General features: G+C 47.2%; 2 protein-coding genes across 5 annotated transcripts in view; both read left to right on the forward strand.

Annotated features, from left to right (window-relative positions):
• AACS (acetoacetyl-CoA synthetase) overlaps positions 1-6,808 on the forward strand; it is a 41,300-nt gene extending 34,492 nt beyond the window's left edge. The window contains exons 15-18 of the mRNA XM_080560181.1: positions 307-376; positions 1,335-1,393; positions 2,700-2,902; positions 5,453-6,808. Coding sequence (XP_080416307.1) covers positions 307-376; positions 1,335-1,393; positions 2,700-2,902; positions 5,453-5,590 — 470 coding nt within the window. The 3' untranslated portion in view covers positions 5,591-6,808. The remainder of the gene's footprint in view (positions 1-306; positions 377-1,334; positions 1,394-2,699; positions 2,903-5,452) is intronic.
• Positions 6,809-6,945: 137 nt separating this feature from the next.
• Positions 6,946-23,287, forward strand: part of TMEM132B (transmembrane protein 132B) — a 254,325-nt gene continuing 237,983 nt past the window's right edge. Inside the window, exons 1-3 of one of the 4 annotated variants that reach the window (XM_080560176.1) lie at positions 6,946-7,086; positions 9,484-9,617; positions 15,294-15,609. Coding sequence is in view for 3 of the 4 variants with exons in the window: in XM_080560173.1 (XP_080416299.1) it covers positions 22,838-22,934 (97 nt within the window). In the remaining variant the exon portion in view is untranslated. Of the gene's footprint in view, positions 7,087-9,483; positions 9,618-15,293; positions 15,610-16,002; positions 18,558-22,180; positions 22,437-22,571; positions 22,935-23,287 lie in introns of those variants that run through there. The other 3 variants (XM_080560175.1, XM_080560174.1, XM_080560173.1) reach the window with 3 other exon arrangements.

The raw sequence follows: 23,287 nt of genomic DNA on the forward strand, positions 1-23,287 counted from the left end.
CATCAGTTTTCTCAAGGATGCTAGATAGCCTGCAAACAAGCAATCATAAAATAACCTAGGGTTTGATCATAACGTGTGAGCTACCCTTGTGTGAGCGAGCTTGTTGTAATAAATGCAATGTGGATTGTTTGCACAGTTAAGTACTGCTACATTTGCCGTGGGTAGCTCTCAAAATATGTATGATGTGTTGGGATTCTTGCTGTAAAACAGATAGAAAAATGGATGGTACGCCTGTTGTTACACAAAAGTCTTTTGTGAGTGGAAGGATGAGAAACCAGCTGCTTAACCTTTGTCATTCTCAAATAGGTGTTTGGGCCCATGGGGATTACTGCAAAATTAATCCCAAGACAGGAGGAATTGTGATGCTTGGTCGCAGGTACAGTATTTTGGTGAAAGTGTTCTGAATAAACAAGCTTTAAGAATTGGGAACTTTACCTTGGAGCATAGTGTACATGATTGTCCATCATGCCTGTTTAGAATTTGGATTGTTAAATTCCATGTTACAGATTCGAATCCTTGAATTAATCAAAGCAGCTGGATTAGAGGGAAGGGAAACCATTTCTAAGTGCTGCCACATTGTGTATAAGCAAATGAAGATGATGTTCGACTTGGTTTAGTTTTCCATGATTTATAGCGATGGATCAGCTTTTGGTGGTTTTGAGAGCGCAGCACATTCAAGGTAGAGAATCAGGAAAACTGTTTTCCTGTTCTTGGCTTTGCTATTGACTTGCTTTATAGCACAGCTTTATTACAAAAAATCAGGTATGAAGTTGTGCTTGTCTTAGAGATCATAGAAAAATTCAGGGTCACAAATGTGGGTAAATTTTCTGTTTGCCTTTACAAGCTGCTGTTCAAAACAAAGTTGAATGACTATTGAAGTTTTTTGGCATTGCCACAAACAGACCTACACAACAGATAAAAGGTGTGAGGCTGCTATATATGAAATGCAAGTTCCAGCTATAAGATACTGGAAAGTAATGGCACACAATTGCAATAAAATGCAGACTAGAAAGATTTTTGATCTGTTTTCTTGTTGGTGGTAGATATGTGTATTTCTAAGCTAAAATGAGAAATAACTGGACCTCATTTGCGCTGCTGGAAAGAAGAGGGAGGAGGAAAGGTGAATGAATAATGCTGAGTTCTCTGAAATTTTGTTCTAATGAGCAAAAGGCCTTTTTCACAGAACTTAATTCTTTTAAAATTCTGTTTCTGATGTGGCTGTCTGCATATTCCCTCCATGAAATTCAGAGAAACTTGGTTAATTGCATCAATTTTTCTTTTGATCAAACTCTAATTACATTTTAATGCTTCTTTGTTTTGTGTGTTACTTTCAGTGATGGTACATTAAATCCGAATGGAGTAAGATTTGGAAGTTCTGAAATCTATAACATAGGTATGAAATTAACTTTCCACATCTTTCATGTATGACCTTGTTGATTTAAATCTGAAATATATGCATTATACAGGTGTTTGAAGAGATTAAGTAATAAGGCCTACTGTTTTTCAAATGGAAGATGGTACAGAGCATATTAGCATTAACCGTAAAAGTCTGTCTTGTAGGCCTGAAATTGGTTGCCTTCCTAAAATGTCTGTAGGACTGAAAATGACTTGTTGAGACGTTCTTTGTAAGATGTTGCTTTCATATAACAAGATCTTACAGATATAATTTCATGCAAGTTAATAAGAGTACCTAAACTCTGAGGCTATCCTTTCTTTTTTTTTCTGCCTAAGACAAGCTCTTGACATTGATTTATTTTATCATTCCTAATGATAAGTGGTTGAGCTTATGCTACCATAACTGACTGAGGAACGATTCCAGGAACCAGGACAGAAGGATTGCAGTTGAAGCCAGATGTGCAAAAGGAGGGTGGGGAGGCTAAATTGCACTGCCATAGCCTTCTGAATGTAAACGGTGTTCTGCTGGAAGCAGCATCCTCCTAGCGTTGTGTGAGATTTGGAGGATCAGCCTCCCTCATCTGTGCAAGAGCTGTGTGGGTGTTGGCGGCAGCTGCCCCGGGTCATGTTCCATTTCAACATTTCTGAGCTTAAACTGGGGAGCAGTCTCTGGCTGGAACTGGCACAAAGGCTCAAGGTTTATCCCGGTACAAATGGCATCTGGATCTGCCTCCCCAGGTTTGATGGTTCTGTAGTATAAATAGCAGCTTTAGCAGGGACTGGTTTGAATTCTTAGGATTTAAATCCAGTCCCCGTGAGATTCTCAAGCCGCACACTGATTCCTATTTCAAATGTATTTCAAATGTCTATCTTGTGAAAGGTGGTGTTACTGGGTGTGCACAGGTGCTAGTCTGGGCCTTGGGCACCTGTTGCCACTCCTTGTTCTTGTGTGTGACCAGGCACATTAGTCTTCTATCTAAGCAGCAATGGGGATTGTGAGAAAAGCCAAAGAAAACAGTTTAGCATAAAAGTCATCGTCAGTCCTAGAAGTTCTAGCAGACTACTGTTGTCCTGTGCGTAAATATATGTGGTCCTTAAGCCTGGTTTTGCACCTGAGCAGGAGTTAGAATTACAAAGTAGCTTAAGGGAGTGCTTGTAGGATAACCAATCCAGGAAGTCTGTTTTTCCTGTTTAGCTCTAGGGCAGGTGATGCATTTCTTTTGGTGCAATTAGAGAAAATGTGCACCCAGAACGTAACAAAAGCATGTGCTAAAAAGGACTCTTCTTTTTTTTTTTTGTTTCAGTTGAAGCCTTTGAGGAGGTTTCAGATAGCCTCTGCGTCCCTCAGTACAACAAAGATGGGGAGGAAAGGGTGATACTCTTCTTGAAGATGGCATTAAACCATGCGTTCAGCGAGGATCTGGTGAAAAGAATTCGAGATGCAATACGTGTAGCGCTTTCTGCCAGGCATGTTCCAAGCCTCATTCTAGAAACCAAAGGCATTCCGGTATGTCATGAAAAATGCTGCCTACTTTTTTTCTTTGTCACCTTGAATAGTAATTAAGGAGCAGTTGTCATTGCTCTTCAAACCCACATGCACAGAAATTTTAGCATCTCAAAAGTGTATTCGAGCTTTATAAATAGTTTGTCTATGTTGCCTAGCAACATCATTTCATCTCCTTTTCAGCTAAGCATGTTTTTGTTTTTTTAACAATACCTAAAAATGCCCATTCTCAGTTTATAAATATATGTGCTGCATTTTCTCAGTAATATATACTTAAAGTCTTTTAAAGGAAAATATTAAGAAGGTAATTTAACTTCAGCTTTTCAGGCTACCCATAAGCTTATTTGGTTTCTGTTTTCTTGTCTGAAATAACATTCTTATGAAAACGGAGAGCACTGAGCAAATTTATAAAATCATTTTGTAAACCATTTCACTTTTACATCTGTTTAGCCATTTAAATGTATCTCTATCACTGTCTTACCAGTAGCAATAACTAAAATAAAGTCTTTCTGCTTACAGAAGGGAGAGGAAAAAATCTTATAGCTAAATGTACTGCATGCTCAGTCTTCTGAAGTTGTGAACTGCAGTACTCTACGCTACTCTTCCTTGCAGTGTGAACTCTTATTTGGGTTGCCTGGCTTTTTTCCTAGTCCTCTCTGATACTACAGCCTCCCCGACAGCTCTACGGACAGCTCATTGCAGGATCGGGGTACGGAGAGTACTTGTCTCAAGGCCATTTGCACACAGACTTGAGTGAGTCCAGAGAAAAGGCTGGAGGTTTCAGCCCAATCATCTGGTATTCTGATACTCATTTACTGCCAGTATAGGTTTCTATGTGGAAATGGTCTAGGGTTTAGGACTGCCAGCCTCCATATAACGCACAGTCATTTGGATATGATCTCTTGAGTTACTTCTGTTTCAGGCCACTGCTGTCCAATAGTATTAGGCAGAAAATGTTGTCTTAGCATGAATGTAAAATCCCCTGCACCCGTTAAATCATGAAGGCTAGATTTTCCAGGCTGCAATTTAGCTTCTGCGTGAAGTGTTGAACTTGTAAACTGCATAAATCACCAGAATGTACAGCATAAAGTTGATGGTAGTGAGGTGTTTATGATGGTCTGTCCCTCAGGAGAGCCTGCTTAGATCATTAATTAGTTCACACTTTGACTGAATTTAAAATTAAGTGAATGTTAATTACATTTCAGGTAAATACGCCAGTAGTAAAGTGATCAAAGCTGTCTCCCATCTTTCTTTGAAGTTTTTGCTTGGAACGGAAACCTCTTTCTACTTTCTGCTACTTAGAGAAATGTATTTGAATCTCCACCTGAAATACAGCCTAATTCTGACGGAATACTGACACTGTATACTGGTAGAAGTAAATAACATAGCTCTGTTGATTTGCTAATCACTTCAGGAATGCAAAGCATGGTTTTTAATGGCATCTCAAGATGCTGAAGAACATTGCAAATTCTTTGTGCAAATCTTCCTAGTCCTGTCCTGACCAGATAAGCACTCTGATCATGATCTACAAGATGCTTGCCTGTTTGATTAAGCAATTTAGCTTTGCTGAACAGTCTGTAATCTTTTTTAAAGGGGACAGTTCCCTTCCAGTCCACTTAACTTTCACAAGCGTTCAGAAACCAGAACACTTAGGTTGCTTATTGTCGAGGAGGAAGATTGATTGCTTAAGGTGATTCAAGAGGGTAGGATTACACATGACTTTGGTAGTTTTAATGAGAAAATGTTTGTTTTAGTATCAAGAGCAACACTGAAAGAATGTATTGAATTACGGATTGTTTAGCCCGCTCTGAAAGATCGATGATAAAAAAATGGTGATTCCTGGAGAGGAGGAGTTTCAACAGCTTTGGAGGCCTGGACCAACCTGGGTTTCTTGATCAGCAGGAGCAGATTCAGTAGTAGAGCAAGTTTAGTTTTCATTCCCAGAGGAGATAGACGAGGCTAGGGATGTGTTTGAAGGTCAACTTTTCAAAGTTTTTCCCAAAACTTTACAGTGGTACTAGCCCAAAGGAAGGTAGTATTAAAACCTTGGTGCAAATAAAAGCAGAGAAGGTCATCTAAAATTAAATTTTAAGTTCAGTGTTTCATTTAACCCTATAAGGAGAATGGCTGTACGTTTAAGGTAAGTCATGGGTTTTCTTCTCCCAAAGACCAGTCACTGGGTTTGGGCTTGGAGCTCACCCTTAGAAAATTAAAAATTGTTTGAAAACTAGATATGTCAAAACATAAACCAACAAATTTTTAGTGTTGATACCACAATTCTGATCTGGTTCCATTGGTTTAAATTGGAGCCTCATCAGGTTCTCACAGTATTACCAAATAGGAGTAATAAATTAAAATCACCTATCTTCAAATTCTTCAAATTTCACTTTTCAAGTGATGCAGAAAAGATTCTGATGCATCAAATACAACAGAAAAGGGAAAGCATTGTGCTGAATCATGATTGGGTTCTTGGGTAGCTGGTGAGGCTTTTTATTTTTTCATAAAGTTACTACCTGAAAAGTGTAATTTTGCAATGCTGGTTTTGTTTTTCAGTACACGATAAATGGAAAGAAAGTGGAAGTAGCTGTGAAGCAAATAATTGCAGGGAAAGAAGTTGAGCAGCGGGGAGCTTTCTCAAACCCAGAGACTTTGGACCTCTACCAAAATATTCCTGAGCTTCAGAATTTCTGAAGTTATGTGTTCTTTTTTTCATCTGTCTTTGTTCCGTGTTTGTTTTGTATATAACAATACTGTATGTAAAGAAAAAGCTCTATTTAATACCAATGGTTGTTTTAAAAGAATAAAATATTTCGTTAAGTGCATTATGAAAGGCTTGGGTAAAGTTTAGCTCCCTTGTATTGGTTAAATATGCCATATGTCTTGGAGTTTTTTTCCAGCCTGGAAGGAGGAACCTGCCTGTTTTGATTTTTATATATATGATGAATACGTCTTTTCTGGTTAGTTTTACATCAGTAGCCCATCAAATGGGAGCACTGGTAGCAGAAGTTACAGTTGATAATAGAATGTCCTTCATAAGATGTTCACTTTTTTTTTAAACTGGATTTTTAGCATCTTTATTTTTCAGTCCATGTGTTTCAGATCTACCTGCAAGGAATATACAGTGATTTTAACTACTTGACTATGAAACACAGAAGTATTCTATATGTAGTATGCATTTAAATGTTTTTATAAAACCAAATCATAATGCACTAAACCCGTTTGACTTGACTCAGAATAATTTCAGTCTTGAAATATCTCGTGGTACTCCTGAAGGTAATTGCTGCTTCATTTTGCGATGTAACCTTCTCGTTTTAAGCTTGTAGTTCATTGACTTCTGGGGATTCGGAAGGTGGGGGAGCAATCACCTCTGTATTTCTGGTGTAACTCCAGGTTATTTCCATGGAATTTACTGTAATTACTCTGGGTTTAATGTTATTGTAGCTGAAGACAAGATCCTGCTTTCTTGTTTTGAGGTTCTTTATTGGCTATAAAGCAACAATCCAGTGTTACGTTAGCTGAAGAATTCCAGTGTGTTCATTTATTAAAAGCTGATGGTTTTGTAACTTTTTTACTAAATGTCATATTGAAAGTGAAAGACTAAAACGTTTTCTAGCTCTGTATCCTTCCAGTTCATAAAGGGAAAAATACTGTAATGAACATTACTAAAACAGTACAATGGAAGCACTAAAGCATTGTTTTGTTTTTTTCATAAAGAAAATATGATTGCAGTAGTTGTACCGAACCTCTGGCATTCAGTTTTCTCCTGCACTATTTGAATTTTGTGGGTTAAGTATTTAATGCATTAAAATAATGGATGTCCTTACAATTGTGTTGAATGCATTCAACAGTTATAGAGTTAATCAAAATAAATTGATTCTTTATAATATATATTATATTTGTTTACACTTCCACTCAGTTGTTGTCTCAATTTTCTTTTCCTTTAGACTGGTTCTCATGGAACCATTTTTAGCTTAATTTGTTGTTGATTTTAATGGTTTTAAGCCAAGCCCACCCCACTACAAAATTGTTGTTCTCTGAAAGTTTTATCCTAATTTTTTTACCCTATTTTTTCTAATACAGAGCCCAGGAGAAGTAAAACATCGATGCTAGCTGTGCACATGGTTGGCTCATTTAAAAGGTCACAAGTAAACAGGAGAGGAAGAAAGTGTGCTGAAACACTGCCCTGGGTCAGTACAGTAAGATGATGTAGGTTCCAATACATTAATGTTGCTAACGGGTACAGCTCTGTGGAAAGGTGCACACTCAGTTACTGCTTAGGGCAAAATCAAGGAGTTTGTGGTGTTCACATTTAGCTGCAACTAGTAAAAGTTAACTGTATGTTTCCTCCCCCTGTGATAGATCTCAGCTAGCTAGCTCCAGTAAGCTGACGGCTGTTGCAGAATATGTCAAGTACCGCTGCTAATTCAGTAAGAGTGCAACTGCCCCTCTCAGACGGTCTGTGGCACTCAAAAGAACGCAGTCACTGTGGACACCAGCTCCGCGTTCACTGCGGGGTGCAGAAATGCCTCATTAGCAAATGAGACTTTAAACGAGCTGGCTTCCATTTGACTTTTTGAACTGTACCAAGTTGGACAATATACCATGCTGGCATGATAAATGCGATAATAAAAATACCAAGCATCCATTAGAAAAGTATAAAAAATGAGCTATCCAGCTGCCAATAACCTATGATTAAAAGCACTTTTAAATTCCTTTCCCCTCTGGCATGCTATATATAAATTTTACATTAACTGTGACTTTGTATTCATTAAAACTTCATTATATTGTTCTTTAATTCATGCAAAATGTCTGGAGTTTACAAAACCCACAGATCCTTATTAATAAGTAATTTGGGGATATTTCATTAATTAAAGATAGTTTAGAAGCACAGATATGTTAAGAACATATACAATGCCTAGGGGTTGGGTTTTTTAATCCTATATCCTACTTAGAAACACTGTAGAAAGTTTTCTTAGCAGATAAGATCTCCAAATGTACAACAGTCCAGGAAAATCTTTGTACTATATTAACAAAAAAAAAGGCACATTTATAAATTGGTCTGCGTGCTGACAATGACTTCCTAGCCATAAACCCTAGACAAGCGCTGCAGACTGTGCTGAGCAGACAAATGAGCTCTGCCTCACCTGCTTTCAAGGATCATCTGAATTTCAGAAGTACTGGACACCAACAGCTCGTGGAAATCCAGGGAGAAGGAGGGGTGAGAGTGCTTACATTAAGCTGGGAAGTGATGTGCTCTTGGGAGGCTGTGGCAGAGCTGGCACCAGTGTCCAGGCTGCCTGAGCCCAGCTCCTCCCATCCCATAGCCTGCCCTCCAAACAACAACCTTACACTAACGATAAGCAAAGATAAACGCAAGCGACCTATTTCTTTGGATACTGCTACAGAGCTGTGATCACAGTTGTACTCTATCCAGCTGGGGATTGTTCAAAATATCACGAAAGTGGGGGGCTAAGCTAACCAGGTTGCAAAGGAAGAGCAGGGAACGTAGCTTTCCTTCTGCTTCCCACCCCCAGTTATAAACTGTATTCCTTCCAAAGCTTGGGCATAAGGGTAATAGGGGTCAAATGCGATTTCAAGACAATCCTTGCAAACTGGTGGCATCCAGACACCTGGCTGCAAAGATCTGGCATGGAAGTGCAGCACGCGATGTTGTGGGGTTAATAAGGAAAGCTGAGTGCCATAGCTCTGTGATGCTCCGAAGGCACAAGCTGGGTACCCCTTGCAGAAGGCTGCTGAGCTGATGGACTGTTGATTTTGCTCAGGTCTTCCTATCCAGAAAGATTTGATGCCTTTGGGCTGTCAGCGTGTAACTAGCTTTACTCTGTAACGTGTAGCCCCTTTCATTTTTGTTTCCTATTTATAACTCAGGGTTTGCAGTGTTTTTGGTTGAAAAGCTACATACGCAGATTTTAGTGGCATGTGTGGCACGCAAATAGAGCTCATTCTGGAGAGTGCTGTAAGCCTCTGACAAAAATACTCAACAGCAAGCAAGTTCAGAGCAGCGGTACTACTGGCTAGGTGCTTTTCTCACTCAGTCCCCTGCAAATTTGAGAACAACTTGCTAGAATTATGTGATGGAATCAGCCCATTTGCCCTTGAGTCACAGGGAGAGACAGTTTTATCACCTCCCTTTTAGAAATGTGCTTTTGTCAGCTCCTCTTAGAGCAGGTACTTTCCCCTCCCACTACCTTATGATTTCAATTAATTTCCCTGGTTAGCAGTGGTTCTCAAAGAACCGAAATAAGCTGGTACGCAACAGCCCAAGCAGGATATACCTGATAAAATTGTTTATTGTTATGTGCAAGGAAATTGGTTGCATGAATTACTTATTCAGTGATTTTAAAAATACAGGTAATTGCCTGATGGAATGCAACTTCCCTAGGGCCATTATTGTCTTTCAGTTTAATGCATGCATATTTAAAAGGATATCATTTACAAGGCAGAGCAGCCAGTCACACGGGTAAATGGGTGTTAAAATAATATTTAAAATGCATTAGTAAAGAGTAACAGTTTGTTCTTGAGATAAAGCCGTAGAGTTTTATCAGTAAAACTTGTTTCTGTAGGGAATGCTCTGGCAGGGAGAAGGCGTCCAGGTGACCGTGTCCCAGTGAGCCTTTGCAGAAGGTATTTTTGGAGTGCTCATCCCCACAACACATCCCTGGCTGCAAGTGCTGGCTCTGCCCTAGTCTTCATGTAGGTAAGTTGCCAAACATCAAGATAGCACTGTTAAGTGTCTCCCTGGATAGTGTGTGAATCCTGGGTGCTAAACAAGCTGCTGAGGGAGGAGAAGGCACGGGTACGGTGAGCTCTGTGAACGTGGGACACCTTTGGGCAAGGCTGGTGGCAGAGTGCGATGCAGGAGAGGGAAAGGTGCTTGTCAGCTGGCGTCTGAAACTGCCCGGTTTGCGTGTGCTTGGGGCAGAGCATGGACTGGACATTAATTTGGAGGAAGCATTTAGAATTCATTTTTGTTTCTGCACTTTTTTCTAGTGGGTCATGTTGAGCATTTAACCTCTGTGCACCTTTGAGACTGATCAGAGACACTTGAGTGCATCTGAAGGCATTGGTCTTTCTACAGGTGATCTTTGTCAGCAGCTCTGCATTGAGCAATTTCCCCATTTAAACCTTTTAGCTCGTTACTGATTTCCTGAGGTGTGTGTCTGTCTGAATCTCGTGTCCTGCAGAGCTGAGATCATAAATCCAAATTCTTGGTTCATCTTTCTCCCTTCATGAGGAGGATATTTTTAGCTCTTGAATAAGCAGGTCTTAGACATCAAGAAGATGCAACTTAATTTTCTCCTGCATCTTTTGCAGAAAGAGGAGACTAAATATCATACATTGTATTCTACCAGAAATAAAATTAGGGGACGAGTTGCTGTGAAGCACGGCCATAGTCCAGTATGGCAGCTTGGAGCTGATGAGCGCACACATTTGCCTTGCTGGGAATTAGGGGCCTTTTTAGATTCAAATAATGAGATAATCAACATCGGTTTGAGCATCTTGCTCTACATGATCTGTGTGCAAAGTAGGAACGAATCTGGTAAGCAGAGGAGGGGGAAACAGTCTCTGAAATGCTATTAGTGAGTCAAAGAGTGTCTCAGAACAATTTCAGTTGCAGAACAATAAGACATCCCAAAGTATTAATGTATCAGGCTGCAGCTGTCCACACAATTTCTCCTCATTGCTTCTGATGGCCAGGGAAATTCTTCCGAACAACTGATTGGAGATGAATTCAAGGGATAAAACAGTGTTGGTGGGGGTGTGGAAATACTCGGCATGCCATTGTTTAACCAGGTTATGTAGCACATTAGCAAGGGCTTAATTGGACCTTGTACTTCTTAATTAGAAGACCTTGAAGAATTCTCATCCTACTACTTTTGACAAGTGGTTTTGCAAAGTTCAAGAGGCTTATCAGCATTCAGCCTGAGATTCCAGCCAAAATGACAAGGCTCCTTAGAAAAAACATCTCCAGGATTGTTAATTAATTAGTTTACAATAGCATATTGAAGAATACATGTAGAAGTTCACATCGCTAACAAGGATTCTGCTCAAAGAAATTCCCTTTTTCAGTGTTGTCCCCTTTTTTGTGTTGTAGTGAATTAAGGGAAGAATTAATTGTAGGGTAACAATCCCACTGGTGGGTATATTCCTCAGTGTATTCTGATTTTAGTTTTACGAAGAGAGTCTACCATGTCTAGGCTATTGATCTACAGCCCGAGTTTTCTCAAGAAGACTTTCTTGTTGTATGTTTGGTTGCCATTCGAAGCAGGGTTTGACTGTATTACATTGTTCTCCTAGACCCTGGATGTGGTATTATGGGAAAGAACGGCTTGAACACCGTCCTTTCAAGGATGGCTCTGTTTCATGAGAACGAGCTATAAGCTGAGCAGGAAGAACTGCACAAAAGGAGAGCTGAACGCGGCACTGCTGTGAAGGTTTGAGTAGACAGATGAGGATGTGTGTGTCTGGGGCAGGAGCAAGTAAGGCTGAAGCAGGAGGAGGTCACAGCATTGTTCTTCACCCTGCAGTCATTGGATGCTGTGATGTTCAAGAGCCTATAGCTGAATGCCCATTCTGAGGAGATTCTTGTTTGGTTTGGCTTTGGTACTTCAAAAAATACGTTTTGGAAGCTATACACAAAACCTAGTCTAATTTAATAGATAAATTTACCTGAATTTCAGTGGGGCAGAGAGCTCTAGGGTCCTATCAAATAGCGTAATTTCTGTCAAGACCCTTCATTTGTATTCCTCTCACTAAAAAGCAGAGTTTTATCTCAGGCTCTTGTAGAGGAGCCAGAGAAGTCATGCTCTTTTCACAAAGCTGTTACACCTCTCGTGAACCCTGCCTGGGCCTGCAAACCATCTTTTTGACCAGGAAAATGTGATTTTTAGGGGCTCACTGACATGCAGAGTTGGATTTCCTTCCTTTGCTGTCAATTTTAAACTGGTCAGACTTTTCTGGTGCAGTTGGTTGTGGAGAAGTGGGGCCAGGCCTCACACAGGTGCTTCAGCAGCACAGCTAGGCCCGGAGAGCTCAGCCGTAATTAACGTCTGTGGCAGAGCACTTCTTTAAACCAGATGCATTTCTCTTCAGCTGCTATTAGGTACAAAGAGGTGAAAGCTAAATTGAAATAAATTACCTAAGGAAAACCAAGTGAGCGTTTGTGCTAGTTTAAGTAACTTGGTTTAAAGGTGAGCTGAGTTGAAACAGGTGTGACTTCTGCGCCTTGACGGGGCCTAAGGAGGTGGCCTTGAGTATGCAACTGTGATATGCAACTGAGAATTTTAATTTGCCTCGTTCTCATGTATAATAAAATATGCTAGATACATGACACTTCATGAATTAATGCAAGAGTATAAAGCACGGAGGGAGATTCTTGTACAGGATTTGTTCTTATAATGCAAATGCCGAGCAAGGCTTTAAATGGACCTGGCTATCTGGAATGGTGGGGCCTATTTCACGCTTTGCTTTTGGGTTTACTCCTGTTTCCTGAAATGTGGTGGTAGGAGAGGGGGTGGAACTTAGGGAGGGACAAGCCCAGACCCGCACAGGCCCACACAGACCCATGAGTGCGGCTGTGCAGGAGCTTTTAGCACATCGGGGCCCTCGTGTTTGTCAGCGGGCTGGGAGGGATGGCCATGTCAGGCCGCTGTCCTCTGTCCCCAGTAAATGTGTGGGTGAAGGTGTTACTGAACTCCGTGGTGAGAATTGGATTACCAGCTCCGTTGGGGCAGAGGGAGAAAAAGGCCCGGTTGCTTTTGTCTGGGCGCTTTGCCTAACAAGGAAGGCACACAGAGAGATTTGTTCTAATTCCACACAGTGGGCAAAAAACAGGCATTGCGTGGGTCACTGTGGTGAGGACAATCCCTGTATGTAACCCCCAGGGGGATCAAAGGTGGCGGATCCCTTCCTGCTCAGCCCTGCTGCTGCACACTACACCCCATGCTGCGAGGCCAGGGCTGGGCTGGGCTGGTGGCCCCCGACTGCTGGGACCAAGGCAAAGCATCGTTGTCCTGCCCCGACCAGCACGCTGTCCTCTGGGTGCCACAGAGCAACCTCTGCCCTGGCTCTAAAGGGGGCTGGTGACACGGGTGTCCTCCCTCTATCATCTCGCATTGCATGGTGTGCTCACAGACACACGGTGAGGCAGCCGGTGCCTCAGAGCAACGCGGGGCTTCCAGGTGCTGGCATAAGGAAAGCAACGGCAGCGGTCACGGGCAGCAATCCCCCTGTCTGTGCAGCCAGGGCAAAGACCCAGTGCAAAGCCCGACGGCCAGGCGATGAAACGCAGAGAGCAGCAAGCACAGCCACAAAGCCCCCCAGGTCCAGGATGTTACAGCTCCCTAGTGAAAATGGTAACTAGACCAAGAAGATGACGGCTGGATCTGATGGCATAAAGATATTGAGACACTGCTGCAAGAATTGAGATTTTCTCCTAATGCAGCTGGAATTAAAGTTGGGCAGTGGGGAACTGAGGATTCCATAGCTCATAGAAAGAAAACTTTTCCTGAATTAGTTTGTTGCCTTGACCTTTGGAAAAGCAAAGCAGCTCTGTAAATGGGAGGAAGACAGCATTCCCTGGGGCTCTGGGCTGGGATTACAGTTGTTACAGGCACTGAGCGTGACCAATGCAGCAGCATTTCATCTCTCTGGTGACAAGTCTCTCGTCTCCCGCCCCTTGGTCTGCCTCCACGATGTGGTTTGTCTCCTGCCCTGTGTGTACAGCACATAGCACCGCAGGCTTGTACTGAAACCCAGCTCCTGCCCTCAGAGCGTGAGCAGTCCTGGAAATGCCCAAACATCGAAGAGAAAAGGTGGAATGTATTTCCTCCCAAGTTGAAGAGTTTCTGCCTTTATTCTCTGATTCAGAGGCTTGGTTCCTGCTGAGTTATATATGAAATAATTATGTTCATGTACAAACGGGAAGAAAAGAACTTTTTAAACTGCGTGGAGTCTGATGTGACAATTCGATTAGGTTTTGGTGGGTGCCTGCTTGACCCTGTAAATTGAAACTCGGAAAGGTCGCTCTCTGTGTCTTACCATGGTATTTAATTTTCTTTGCTTCAGCGGTAGGGGGTGAGAGGCAGCTGGAATGGCTTTATTCAAATCTATATATGAAATGAGTGTGAGGAAAATAACTCTATTTTTAAAAAATAGCTTTAATCACATAGAGAGCGTTGCTCTTTCTGTTATTCCTGATTTCTGTCTCCCTGGCTCCTGAACTGGAAATGCAGTTCTGTATTGAAATGATACATCAGCTTGTCAGGATTTCATGAACTCCTCCATCCGTACCACACGCCTGTTTTGCACTTCTAGCATTATAAACCTGTCTCAGCAGAGATTTGATTTGTATCGCAAAGGCCGAGTTGAGAAGAGCTATGTCCAAGTCTGAGCTGCTTTGCTAATAGGCTAATGTCTGAATTTAGGATCACTATAAATGCCACGTACACACATTAAGGGCATTAATGTAATTAATAATATGCTGCGTTGGCATAATTTGGGAGCAGATGACACACCGAGAATTTCCAATCCTAGGAAGAAACATTTCAGCAGGAGAGGCATCAGTCGCTGAAAACTCCCGTTCCCCCATACCTCCTGAACATTCATTATGCCTTAAATATTCTCACACTGAGTTTTTCCAATGGTCTAATTATAAACTTCATTATAATTGTTCATTAGTTTTATTTTGTTCAATTAGCTTAACAAGTTGCCAAATGAAATACAAGACTGGCAATTAGCTTGATCTAATTGTAATGAGCCACTCAAATGGGGTCACCAAATATGTGCATTTACGGCACTTTTTCTTTTTTTCAATCGGTGAACAATACTATAAATATTCAGAGCGTCTCCTGATCTAAGTAGTGGAAATTTCCCTGCTCATTTGTTAAAGTAGAAACAAAAATCAATTGCTTTGTGCTTGGGAGCCTGGATCGGCACAGCCTGAGCACCAGGGCTGCCCTGGCTGAGCGTGGCAGCGCCTGCGGCTGGGCCGGGCCAGCAGACCCTGTCCAAGCCCTCATCCTGCAAAATTAAATATGCTGCTAGAGTAGCCAGGAGGGAGGCTGCTTCTGGCCTCATGTCTCTGTCTCCTCTGAAATCCAAAAAAAGCTTTGTTTTAAGACACCCTGCAAAAATACGTGGGGCTGGGGATGTGCTGCTAGGCTGCGGTGGGCAGCTGGGTCTGGGTTAAACTCATGTCACCTGCGGCAGTGCCCGTCTGGCCCCGCTGCAGCTGCCTCAACATCAGGTGTTTGGGCTGCTCAGCTGGGGGGAAGGGGTCTGGAGGTGCCCAGCCCTTCACAGTGTGTTTTTTGTTCTGAGATTTTAGGGTAACCCAAAGCTTTGTTTGCCTCCCTTGCCTTTTGCCACACAGCTCCCAGACCCGCTCCTGTTATGTAGCTGCTTAGCGGAAGCTCTTGTCTCATAAGGGCTGGTGGATTTGCTGCGATCGCTCACAGAAGCTCACAGAGGCAGGAAGAATTATTTGGTGTGAACAATTCCACCCGCACGCCGCACGCATCTCAACTAAACCACAGCGAAGAGCAACTCAGCCATGGCTCCCGAGCAAACCGAAGCCATGGCATTAACAGGACTCAGCCCCGCACCTCGATTTCTCTGGGATTTCGTCCTGTGTTTGACCGATGAAAACACGATAAAATTTTAAACCAGCCTGAAGACTACAACTACCTGTAAGTAACTCACAAAACCCGGCCGCGCTGCAAGTGTGGAGCCATGCTCCAGAGCTGGTGGGGAGCTGGGGACGTGCTCAAAACCATCAGCCCTTCCCTGCAAGACCTGTCACTGCCCCCCAGATGGTTTACAGGTGGTGTGTAAATGCAAACTCGTAATATTTGTGCCCGGGGCCTTGCTGCACGTAGGAAGGGAGAGGTGAATGCTTCGCTCTGCCTGGAGGACACCGCAGCCGGTGCGCTGGCTTTTGGCTCCGCGGCCCCTCCGACGTGGCACCGTGGCTCGGTGCCGTCTCTAATTAGCGGTGTTTGCCAGACAGGGTGCGGATGGTGTCAGCGATCTGCTCTGCTCGCTGAGCGGGGGGAGCTGGAAGATGCCGATAGCGCAGAGCGGGAGCAACTTCACACCTCTGCCTTTCACGCCGCAGGCAGCTGCTGCAGCCCTTCAGCTACTACCAAAGGCAACACGCGCGTTCATTAAGCTGCACGTTAACGCCTACATCTGGGGCTCCTGCAGAAACGTGCTTTTATTAAGCCTGAGGGTGCTTTTCAATCCTCCTCCGTGCCCCGAAATGTGTAGGGGCACCTCCACAGCACCTTCACTGCGCAGTGCGACATCCCCTGCCTGTGCGGTGCTGGTGCCACCGGGCTCGAGGGGACGGGTGCTGGGACTGGGACGTGTCTGGGTTCGTCCCCTTGGGCCCCCCCGGTCCCTGCCGGGCTTTGTCCCTCCATCGGGCATTGGGATGCCCCATGCACTGGGGCAAGTCGCATTCAGAGCATCCCTGCTCCTAATGCACTTTGCTCGCTTTATATTAGCTTCATTCCTGCTGGGCTTAAATCAGGCAGGGACAGATGTAAACAGGCCTGTAATAAGCTGCTAAAATTGCAAAAGGGCCGTGTGACACATGGGTTTGCATTCGATTCAAGTAGTTACAGCTGTAATATCCATTAATTTCTGTAGTGCTCCTGGGGGCAAAAGACTCTCCTTTTCATTAGAGAGGCAGACCTGAATTTCTAAAGATCCAGGTGCTAGATGCAGCCTGCCTGGCACTTGTGCTGAGAAAAAAAATCCTTTTTTTTTATACAGATGATGGCCTGGGGTAGGGACACAGTGCCAGCAGCGGGGCCACCTCCCTGCCTTTTACTTAGGGCTCTGTGTTGCTCCTGCTCGCAGCCCCCCTGAGCCACGCTGCAAGGTGAGGGGTGGGCTGGCTGCTTACGGTAAAAATATTCTCGGTGCAGACTCCTCGGTGTAAATGTGGACACAAACAAATGCCAGCTGCAGGCAGGTGGCTGGCGAGGCTGCGGTGCCCCGGGCAGCCTTTGAACTGGCCCTCTGATGACTTTGGGTGGCTCCTTAGCACTGCTGAGGATGGGTGAATGGAAGAGAATAAATTTGGGTGGGTCTGTGTGTGTTTTCTATCTATTTCTGGTGCGTGAAGGCTCCAATTTTTAACAGTTTTGCCGTGATGACCACCAAGAACTTTCCTGGCGGTGACCTCTGGCAAACACTCGGTGTTGGGGACTGGCTCTGTTTTCCATGTAACTCCCAGCCCCAGCTGCTCGGGGCTGCCCTGGGGTGGCTCCTCCAGCTGCGGCCATGTCCTGCCCCATCCCCTCGCTTTTACGCGTTGCTGCTTTGCTTCGCGCGTGGCAACTGCAGGAGCGGTGCAAAGGCCTCTCTGCAAATCCAGCTGCTGTTGAAGCCCGTCCAGCCGCAGCTGCCTCCTCTTCTTCCACCTCCGAGCATCTCCCCGTGGCCTCCAGCAGGCAAGGGAGAAGCTGGTCCAGATGGCGCTGAGGATTGCGGGTGACGGCGTGGCGCGCTCGTGTTGCAAAGTTAATTCTTAGTAATGATGAAGCCGTGTAAAAAGAACAGCTGGATGGGATCGAGGTGCTCGTTAAAGCCCCCCACCTGCTCTGGCTGCTGTGAAGCCAGCCCAAGTGAGCGGCCCTGCTCCGAGAGGAGGCAAGTGTCTGCGGTTCTTTGCAGGAGGAGAAAAACCCGGGATTCCCCAGCAATTTCAGTGGTGAAGGACAGACAGACAGAGAAGCAGGGAAAACTCAGTGCCCAGCTGTGTGCCCAGACTGTATTTGAAACCCGGCTATGTTCCCAAGAGGTACATAAAAGCCATCAGATGTACGTGCTTCAGACCCTGGTTTCACCAGAATTAAGGGGCTGGGTGTTTTGATTGATTCAGGGACACCAGAAAATGATGCATCTATGACACGGGACAAGATCATTTCTCTTTATTTTGGCAAAGCTAAGAGATAAAAATCAGGCTCCTCGTAATTATGCAAATAACAGCATCTCTATGGCACGCAACTGATTCTTCTGTACACAATTATTTCCTTAAAAATGGGTTTTATGACCAGCAATTAGGAAAAATAAAGAAAGAATAATCAAAGGATGCTTTACGATATGAATTTCTAAGAGGCCTAGGGCTCCTGTTGTTTTCCTAAAGATATTAAGCCAGCTTTCACGGAAGAGATCATGTGCTCAGGAGAGTGTGCACCGCCTGAAGAAGCACACTGCAAGCCGATGTCAGCACACACTGCACAGCCGCCCGTGTGCCCTGACAGCAGCGAGCCCCATCCGACCTGTGTGCTGCGAGAAATGGCAACCGGATCGGTCCTTTCCCAAAACTGCCCCTTCTGCCCCAAATCCAAGAGCCAGGGCTGCTCTTCTGGGGAAGCTGTGTTGGCGCCCTGCAAAACGCCTTCCTGACGGGAGAAGCAGCGGGTGTCACCTGAGGTTAACTCGTTTTGCTTCATTTCTCCTCCTTCCCACCCCGGCGGTGGCACCGGCTCTCGGAAACTCCAGCTCCTGTGTTTGCAGCACCTGAATGGGAATTTGGTCCTTTTGATGGGCGAGCATGGGAAGGGAGGGCTGCAGGCTGCTTCTCTGCTTTGTGCCGAGCCGGGTCCCCGTCTAGCAGCAGCAGGTGAGCAAAACCCTGGCTTTTAGGGGCTTACTCTCATCTTGCCCCTCGCTGTCTCTCCCTGCACTCAGGGCCCCCACCTGCTCACAGTGCCAGCCACCTTATTTCTGCCCGGCACTACGCCCCGCCACACACAGTTTTTTTCAATTACACAGAGAGAAATCAGTCAATCTCCTGCTCAGCCCTGTCTCAAGCTGATTTAATTAAACACAGGTAGAAGAGGGAACAGAAATTAGGGCAATTCATCACCTTGTAGCCCCCGCAGGTGCTCCGCTGCAGGGAGCTGTGGTCCCCACTGCCCCGTGCTGGCCATGCAGCATCGCAAGGCTGCGGTGCAGGTGGTCGAGAGCCCGGGGTTTCTTAAAAGCAGCCCTAAATAATGGGGTTGCAATGCTTTCTTGGCTTGCCTGGTCTAGATAGAGCATAAAAATCTGCAGAGCAGGTGCAGGGAGTGGTGGTTTCACTGCAGGTCATGATGCCCATACTCCTCATGCAGCTGATGGGACCTGCCCTTGGTGCCTTTTCCAGGTGCACTGGCAGATTTTCACGTTTTAGAGGCACTGACACCTTGGGGAATGCAGCCCCAGCAATTTCAAGGTGTGCTGTGGGTCCTGGCTTCTCCAGCTGGGATGACAGTATTTTGCTCTCTTTACCTCCTCCCTTGTACTCAAACAGCTAAAGTTGATTTACAAACGCGGCTCAACATCCAAAGCCAAAACATTTCCCTTCGAAAGTGCCAAAAATACTCAGACGTTACCATTTTTTCCCTCAGCCAAAACTGTTTGCGGAGTTTGACCTGGATTCACGAGTTGCTTTAGTCATCCCCCAAACAGCAGCTTTAGGACAAATTTAATGTGTCACTCTTGTTGTTTTGACTCACCGAACTGTTTTCGGGTCTGGCAGGCTTGTGCTGTAAATGCAGATCTGATGAGCTCGGCTGCAGGGGAGCACGGCGATGCGGAGCTCTGGAGAGCTTTGAAAGGCAGCGCCGCACCCGCAGGGCTCCCAAATGTCATTTAGGGCTCCGTCATGGGGTGACGGTGGAGGAAGAGCTGGGACAAGCACCCGATGCCCACCTACCCCATGCTGCTGTTCCAGCCCTGGTGGTGATTTTGCTCCCCTTGCTGCGGCACAGTTCAGACCTGCAAGGTTCAGGCCTGGATCCTTGCCTCTCCTTATCTCCTGGCTGGGTTTTTGCCTCCTCGTACGCTGAGACATCTTTACAATTCTCGTCCTCACTGCTTACCTAGGGGTGCTCCTGAAACCTTCCCTCTTCTGACATCTGAGTGATGTGACAAGCAACAGCTTCCCGTAATGCTGCAAAGTCTCTCAAGTCTTTCGTAGCACAGGTTGCCTCTTTGGGCAAAATCCGGCCCAAAGAAAGGGCATCAACATCCCACCAGCGTAACTTCACAGAAAACCTCCCTTGGGAAAAGCGTTATTTGGAGACCCGCGTGTGCAAGCCCCAGATTATGGCCCCGGCAGGCTCTGGGCTGCTGTTGGGCATTGTAAGCAGGATCCACTCCTTGTCAGCACTTTCCCGGTTCACAAAATTTCTCACTTTGGATTTTGTTTCAAATGCAGGCTATAAAATCATATTTAAGACGTGCTCAGCAATGCAGCTAGGCCTGGGTGCTGGTGGCCCCCACGGGCCTGGCACCCCTGATCCCAGGCATGCAAGGGAGCAGTGGGGAAACCTCGTGGCTGGCTCTGGGACATCCCTTGCACACCCTTTGCACACCCCTTGCACACTTCCTTCACGGTGACACAAGCCTGCAAGGGCACCCCCACAGTGCCCAGCAGTGCCGAGAGGAGACAGCAAGACAATCCTCATTATTACAGCTAATTTTTCTGTCGTTAGATTGGTTTTACGCTATTTGAGGAAATCAAATCTTTGCGTTCGCTCTAGCCCCGTCCCCCCTAACCCATGGGGGCCCAGTTCCTCCAGACGTAGCTGGGGCTCCCCAGGGGTGCAGGGTGCAGCGTTTTGCTTCCCTGCACGGGAGGTGAGCGTTTGTTCACGTTGCCGTTCGTGTGGAGCGGTAAAATATTAGACTTAAATTTTTTATGACATTCATAGGAGTGGTTATGGAGACAAACAAGATTAGAGCAAGTACTACATAAAAGCTTGTTTATGCGGGGAGGGGAAAAATCAAACTCGGAGACGTGTTCGCAGAACTGGAAGAACCCAAGGGGATGTTTTTTTTTCAGTTATTCCCTCCTTTTTACCTAGCTGTTTCTGTTGCGATCACAGTAACAACTCCCAGCTCTTAAAGAGCTGGGTTTACTTTTCACCGCAACACTGGTTCCAGCAGTGGTTTATTTTTGGATTCAAGGGGAGAGGTCTAGGGAAGACGAGCGGTGTTTGGCTTTGTGCTTCAAGTGCCAGTCGGGGCAATCGGGGCTGGGGTGTGGGAGCGCAGTACACCTGTGTGCTGCTGCAGCCCCGCACAGCCCCTTGCACACCCCTTTGCTCCTGCTGCACGCCCTTTAGGATGCCCTTTGCCAACTCGCAGCATGGCCGAGGTTGGAAGGGACCCCTGGCCATCACCCAGTCCAGCCCCCTGCCAAGCGGGATCACCCAGAGCACGGCGTGCAGGATGGCACCCAGGCGGGTTTTGAGCATCTCCAGAGGAGACTGCACAACCTCTCTGGGCAACCTGTCCCAGCGCTCTGCCTCCCTCAAGTGCCCTCTCATATTCAGCTGGAACTTGCACCCCCCCTGCGCAAGCCCCTTTGCATGGCTCTTTGCAACCCCCTTTGCAAAGCCCTTTGCAACAGGCTTCGCGCAGCTCTTTGCACAGCTCTTTGCAAAACCTTTTGCACGCCTCTTTGCAACATGCTTCGCACGGCCCTTTGCACGGCGCTTTGCAAAGCCCTTTACAACATACCCTTCAACTCCCTGTGCGAGACTTCTTTGCAATCCTGCACGCAAACCCCTTTGCACGGCTCTTTGCAACCCCCTTTGCACGGGCCTTTGCACGCCCCTTGCAGCGTGCTTTGCACGGCCCCTTGCACAGCTCTTGGCAAAACCTTTTGCCCGCCCCTTTGCAAGACGCTTTGCACGGCCCTTTGCACGCCCCTATCACACAGCTGGGCCCCCCCCCGAGCACCCCCGGCCCCCCCCCGCGCCCACCTGCGCGCCCCCCGCCGCCAGCCCGGCGGCTCCGCGCAGTGACGGCCGCGGCCGCGAGGGGGGAGCCGCGCTCTTCCCTTCCCTGCGCTCCGCTCCGCACCGCTCCGCACCTCGCCGCCGCCGCTCCGAGCCGGGAGGGGGGCGGCCGGGCTCCCCCCCCCACCCCGAGCCTGCTGCAGCGCCCGGGGCCGGGCACCCCCCCCCCGGGGGGAGCGGGGAGAAACTTCTTGGGGGGGGGGCTCGGGGCGGCCTCACCGGAGCCCCCCCCTCCTAAAACCCACCCTTCCCTCCCCCAAAACCTCCCTCCCCCCCTCCCCAAAAATCCACCCCCCGCTCCCCAAAAAGCCACCCCCCTCCAGGCTGAGCCGCGCAGCCCCGCGCCCGCCCCCCGGGCAGCGGGATCGGAGGGGGGGGGGGGGGCGGCGGCGGCTGCGATGCTGCGGGGGCGGCCGTGAGCGAGGGGTGTCCCCGCCTGGCCCCCCCCCATCATCATCATCATCCCCGGACCCCCCCCCCCCCCCCCATCTCCAGCCCCGGCCCCTCCGCGGGGCTCCCGGCCGAGGGGAGCGGGCAGCAGCGGGGGGAGTGGTTCCGGGCTCCGCCGCGACACCCCCGGCCCCCCCCCGGCGCCAGCCGCCCCGCTCCGAAGAGCAGCAGCACCATGCCCACTGCTGGGCATGGAACAAAGAGGATGCTCCCCCCGGGCCCCGCGCTGCTCCTGGCGCCGCTGCTGCTCCTGTGCCGAGGTAACCCCGCGCGGCTCCCGAAAACTCCGCTTTTTTTTTAATTTTATTTCCCCTCCCTTCCCCTTTTCCCCCCCTCTTCCCCGAAAACTCTTTTTTTTTTTTTTTTTAATTTTATTCCCCCCCTACTTCCTCGGGGATGACATTTGTGCTTGGGGTACGGGAGCCTTCAACCCGCTCCGTGGCTGGCGGGGGCAGGATCAGGCCCTGGGGCTGGGATGGGGGGGGGACACACGGGGCTCGGCTGCGGCTCGCCCCTCGTGCCCCCCATCCCCCGGGGGGGTCCCGGAGGGGTCCCGGAGGGGTCCGGGGGCTGCGGTGCCCGGGGAAGCCGCCGCAGGGACCGCTGTGCCCGCAGCTGTTGGCGGTAATAAATAGCGGCTGTTAAAGCCCAATTAATTAAGATGCGCCGGGGCCGGAGTTGCTCAGCGAGCCGTTCGCCTCTGCTGCTGCTCGGGACGGCGCTCGCGTTTGGCCCTGGGCTGCCGGGGAAACTTGGTGGTGGGTTTAGGGATCCGCTAAAAAAAAGAGGGTTTTTTTTTTGGGGGAAAAAAAAAAAAAAGAGTGAGGGGTGGGAGGGGTGCTGGCGGCGGCTGGGGGGTCCTGGGGAGGGCGCAGGGGTGCGTGGCGGGGGGAAGGAGGAAGAATTTGGGGAAGGGTTCCTGCAGGGACATGGTAGGAGCGGTTTGTGAGGGCAGAAGCATTGCTCTGGGGGGCATGGGGGCCAAAAGGGGTCCTCGCCCTGCTTGTCCCTCGAGGGGGGAGCACAACCAAGGGCACACGTGGAAATTGGGAGCAGGGCGCAGGGCACGAGGGCAGGGGCTTGTTGTGGCTAGCGCGATGCCCTGTGCTCG

The sequence above is a fragment of the Anser brachyrhynchus genome (assembly GCF_964034855.1).
Source record: "Anser brachyrhynchus genome assembly, chromosome: 17".
In the NCBI taxonomy this organism is placed as follows: Eukaryota; Metazoa; Chordata; class Aves; order Anseriformes; family Anatidae; genus Anser; species Anser brachyrhynchus.